Source organism: Bidens hawaiensis, unplaced genomic scaffold (genome assembly GCF_021521415.1).
Source record: "Bidens hawaiensis isolate Kalapana, Puna unplaced genomic scaffold, B.hawaiensis_p1.1 tig00031418_1, whole genome shotgun sequence".
In the NCBI taxonomy this organism is placed as follows: domain Eukaryota; kingdom Viridiplantae; phylum Streptophyta; class Magnoliopsida; order Asterales; family Asteraceae; genus Bidens; species Bidens hawaiensis.
The window spans coordinates 20,530-25,771 of record NW_027505212.1 but is presented as its reverse complement, the minus strand read 5'-3'; the positions used below and the strand labels follow the sequence as shown (position 1 = coordinate 25,771).

The following is a 5,242-nucleotide window of genomic DNA, read 5'->3' as shown; positions in this document are numbered from 1 at the left end:
ATTAAAAAAAGAAATAATAATGAGATATTGATTGAAATTTGAAAGAATACTTTTTCTTTTGTCAAAGACCCCACATAAAACACCATTTTAAAGACTCCAATCTACTAAACATAACATGTATTATAACTTTTTATAAAGTTAAGGGGTGTTTGGGATTCCTTATTTTACCTTCTTATAACTTATCAATAACTTAATAAGTTACAAAAGTTAATAAGTTATAAGATGATCCCAAACACCCTCTTAAATAAGTTAAACAGGTGAAAATTAAGCAATCTCAAACAGCCAACCACACCCCTTTTGTATGCTGCACCTTTCTTTTAGAAAGACAGACTTTTTGTTGAGTTGTCTTGACACGAGCCACATACTACTACCCAATTCACGTCACCGGCGATTGCCTTTCATACTGAAGCAAGCAGTTGGTGAGTGAAGAGGACAAGTCTGTCATCTATTTAATATTATTATTATTATTTTTTATTCGGAATGAGGAAACTGAGATGGGTAAGAGACGGTGATGGGTTATGGGATTTGGACGTCTCCACTCCGTCCACCCTCAACGGAGTGGCCCGACCCGTACCCAGTGACCCGATCCCATCCGTCCTCGGGTTGTCTAGAGGCATCCGTCTTTCGAGACCCAAACAGGTTGACTTCTTCCAACGGTTTATGTTTATGCCGTTTGTGCCGTCCTACTCCCGCATTCATCCGAGCCCGAATACGAATGGTGGTGGCCTTTGTCTTCAGCGCGTTGTCTCGCTCGGTATCGATCGATGGTATGGTTTGGTTGGTTGGTTAATTGTCCAATGTACTTTGGGGGTGTTTGGGGTTGATTATTTAGGCTCCTTTTTAACTTATTAACTTTTCGGGAAAGTTAATAAGTTAGTAAGGTATTTGGTAAGTCAGGATATTGACTAGGCGCTGATTAATCCCGATTAATTGCTAGTAGCTATCCCCACCGACTTGTCGCTGATTAATTCCCATTTGTCCAAAACCAGTCAAAATTGAAAATTTTATACATGAAATTTGGAATGTGCATGTATATTTGATAATTTATATATAAAGGAACGAACACGAACACGAACACTTAATCGAACACATATTTTGTCATTTTGTGTTTGTGTTCATTTATATAAAAATAAACATGTTCGTGTTCGTTTATGTTCGTTTGTTTAACAGTTAAACGAACAGCTCACGAACATAATTGAACAAAGATAAACAAACATATATGAACCTACTTAAATGTAGAACATAAATGAACATATATGAACAAACATTAACGAACATGAATGAACGGACATACACAAACGGCATCTCACTGCGATAAATGGCATGATATTAAAGTTATCGATATCTCACTGCGATAACCGGCATCTTAAATATCGATCCTCGATCGCTGGTATGCTTGCTTATTCCTTTATTTGTTGTTTACTTGTAAGGCTCGATGAATGGTCGGTCGGCTAATCAGATTCAATTAACCATTACCGTCGGTTTTGTTCGGTTATGTTAAATCATTTTTTCAGTTAACGGTTCGGTTATGGTAAATGATGTTTGTTTTGTGCAGGCTTGGTACAGTTCTTGGTCAGTTTAACATACAAAAGTTGGTATCAAACATCAAGAAAAACGGATTCAGGCAGCCTACTTGTGAATCTCCTTGGTTCCAAAGCGTTGCCACACATCTCAGGGATAAGTCCTTGTATGCCCTTGATTTCTGCTCAGAATTCTTCCTAACGCCTGACGATACTCTTCTCCTAAGCCTGGAATCTTACGGTCATGATGATTACAAGACGCCTCGAAAGAAAGCAGTTTTCCATCACCAGGCAAGTAAATTAGTATCCCTCTAGGGGTACAAACGAGCCGCGCCGCTCGAGATCGGCTCGTGAAAATGCTCGAACGAGCCGAGCCTAAACGAGCTTAAGTCTAAAAGTAAGCTCGTTTAATAGACGAGCCCGAGCCCAAGCTTCGCTTGTTGAGCTCAAGCCAGCTCGCGAGCCTAAACGAGCCTATCAGTTTTATAATATATATGTGTGTGTGTGTATATATATATGATATATATATATTGTTATTAAAAAATATAAAAATAATTATAAATTTATAAAAATTAATTAACAAATAGTAAGCAAGCCGAGCTTGAGCTTGAAAAACTACTGACGAGCCGAGCCCAAGCTTTAAAAGTAAAGATCGAAATGAGCCGATCGGGCTCGGCGCGGCTCGTTTGCACCCCTTTATTCCCTCCGTGTCATTTACATTTGCACTTACTTTGCTATGCCAACAAAATATCATTGTTTTCTTGCAGTTTCCACATCATAATCTAACTCTAGAAGCAGCGTCTCCTGGACTTTTTGTTGACAAGGACGGGACTTTCTGGGACGTCCCGTTGACCATGGCACTTGATCTTGCATCCGTTGCTTCGTCTGATAATGGCCCAAGTTACCACATCTGCATCAACCATAATGATGGCCCACCAAAAGAGTTTGGAAGCCATAAAAACGATTCAATGGTCGCCTCTTTACAGCCTGGTTTGTCCGCAACAACTGCGTTTTCTTTCAAAAATAGCGTTGATGTATGGAGGAGTGAAGCACCCAAGTTGAAAATGGTGCAACCATATGACGTATTCCTCTCTGATCCTCATATTTCAGCAACAGGAGTCATTGGTAAGCAACGCTGACGTGTACCATTGCATTTTTTTTGTTGATAGTTTATTTACATTTAGGCTCGTTAGTAGTTTTTGAAGCTCGAGTTCGGCCCGGGCTCGGCTCATTAAGTATTTCTTAATTAATTTTATATATTTATAATTATTATTTTATATATTTTTTTCAATTATAGTTTTATATATAACATAATATATATTTTTTATAATATTAAATAGATTAATTAATAATTATTAAGTATATATAAATATATATATTATAAAAATTATGAAAGGCTCGTTTAGGCTCGCGAGCTGGCTCTAGCTCCATAAGTGAAGCTCGGGCTCAAGCTTGTTTATTAAACGAGCTTACTTTTAGGCTTGGGTTCGTTTAAGCTTGGCTCAATCGAGTAGCTCGGCTCGTATGCACCCCTAACGCTAACGTGTACCATTGTAATTTGTTGATACAAATTTCATGTTTTTTTTATATGTTATGGTGCAGGAGGTGTGCTTACTGCATGTTTCGGAGAGAATTCAGTTAGGGCGCCACCTGGCGATGATGGTTCTTGTCGTAAAGGGTTCGGTCTAGGCGTGAGGAGGGGAAAGTGTGCTGTTTTAGCCGATTCATTTGTCACATTGTCACTCTCTGCACAGTACGGAACTTTCCAGAAGATGTTCCTTGATCTTACTCGTTTTCAGGCCGTCCTCGATTTCCCATCCGGTTCAACTTTCTTTTCAGGCGCTGCTCGTTTGGCAAAAGATGTATACAATTCTCGACCACCTAATCTAGAAGCAATTCAGGAAGCTTGTCCAAATGCCACCCTTTCGTTTCAGCAGCAGGTACACGCCTTTCAATTTATTAATGAGAAGTGTTTTTACTATATATAGCCAGTGGCGGAGCCACATTCTGTCCACCGGGTTCGGCTGATCCCGGCCAATTTTTGGTTTTATACATAGCCTATGGAACAAATTAACGAGCGAACCTATTCTTTATATTATTTTTAAAAAAATTATCCGAACCCATTGATTATGAAATATTTAGGTTTTTTCAGTAATGAATATTTTTTTTTATAAAATATAAAAAGCTTTGAAAAAAACTATAAAAATTACTAAGAAACATTTTAAATGGCCCAATAATATCCCATATATAGATTATAAAAACAAAATCCTAAAGTTATTCATAGAATGAGTTAATAAGCCCAACCCAATTAACATTCTAAAACATAGTACCTAAATAAATAAAAACATTATAAACGCATAGGGAACGATTATAATATGTAATATCTTTTTATTTAATATGATTTTGTATTTTATTGTATATCGACGATGTACTTTTGTTATGATAGTGATATTCCATTTTATTTATTTTACCAAACGACTGACTTGACACAACCCATCCGGGCCCGAAAACTGTGACGCCAGAAAAAATCGAGCACCGAAAAATCACGAACCCATAGGAAAAAAATACCGGCTCCACCACCTTATATAGCTAACCCCTATTACAATTGAATGGTGCAGCTGGCCGGACCGTTCAGCTTCAGGGTGGATTCGGAAGTAGAGCTGGATCTCAAAAGTGAGAAGTTTCTGAAAGTGAAGGATCCGGTAGTTGCAGTAGAATATGCATTACAGGTTCTTGGTTCTGCAAAAGCCGTTGCATGGTACTCACCGAGGCAGCAGGAGTTCATGATGGAGCTTCGTTTTTTTGAGTCCTGACTCATATTATGTTTACGTCTTGATTTAAATGCATTCTACTTGACTTTGTAGAGGACATTCCTAAAATTGAATTCAAAGTGATCACTTTGTCCACGGCTAAAACTCGGCATCGTTAAACTAAATTCCAAGCCTGTATTATAATCATTATTGGTTATTAACTCGGAGAAATATGTTATGATCATTATTGGTTATTAACCCGGTGTAATCGGTTGGGGTTGGTTCCAAATTGGTTTTATATAACCCGGTTTTTTCTTATATGAATTTAAAGAGTTTCTTTTTAAAATAATTTTTTTTTTGTAAGATAAGCAAATTATACTATATCTAATTTTTTTCATTTTTCTCATGCCTTCACTTCTTTTTTGCGTTGTGTGCATAAGCCTCGGATGAATGCTTATCGTCTTGAGTGCCCTTAGCGACTTTGATAATTATGAATCTAACAATTTGTCTCATATCCAAAAGTGCAATCAACTTATGAGTATATATAAATGAATCAAAAGATAGATAGAAATGTATTACGCTTACTGTGGTGTCATGAGATTTACAAAATGGCTTCAAGTGGGTGCTCTGATGGTAGAGGTGCACAAATCGGGTTCACCTTGAAAACCCGAACCGGTTCGGAACCGGTTTTTTTCACACCGGGTAGAAAATGAAACCGGTTCCAGTCAGGAACCGGTTCGGTTCCCGACCCGAACCGATGCCCAGAAATGCAAACTTTTAGGAACCGGGTAGGTTGGAACCGGAACCGGTTTTTACGTAAAAACCGGTTCCACCGGTTTTTTTTGAAATTTAAACATTATAGCCGTTAGGAACCGGTTCCAACGGCTATATAGCCGTTTTAGACCGTTGGAACCGGTTTTTTAACTATAAATAGGTTATCTTCTTTCTATAAATAGCAAGGTTTGTTTGTGT

The 5,242-nt window shown here is 37.8% G+C and overlaps 1 protein-coding gene across 1 annotated transcript; it reads left to right on the top strand.

Annotated features, from left to right (window-relative positions):
* Window positions 1-479: 479 nt before the first annotated feature.
* Window positions 480-4,445, top strand: LOC143611519 (protein TRIGALACTOSYLDIACYLGLYCEROL 4, chloroplastic-like). Its single transcript, XM_077085719.1, has 5 exons — window positions 480-767; window positions 1,556-1,811; window positions 2,288-2,645; window positions 3,123-3,460; window positions 4,139-4,445. Exons 1-5 carry the CDS (start codon window positions 481-483, stop codon window positions 4,331-4,333), a joined length of 1,434 nt encoding a protein of 477 aa, XP_076941834.1. The 5' UTR covers window position 480; the 3' UTR covers window positions 4,334-4,445.
* Window positions 4,446-5,242: the final 797 nt, after the last annotated feature.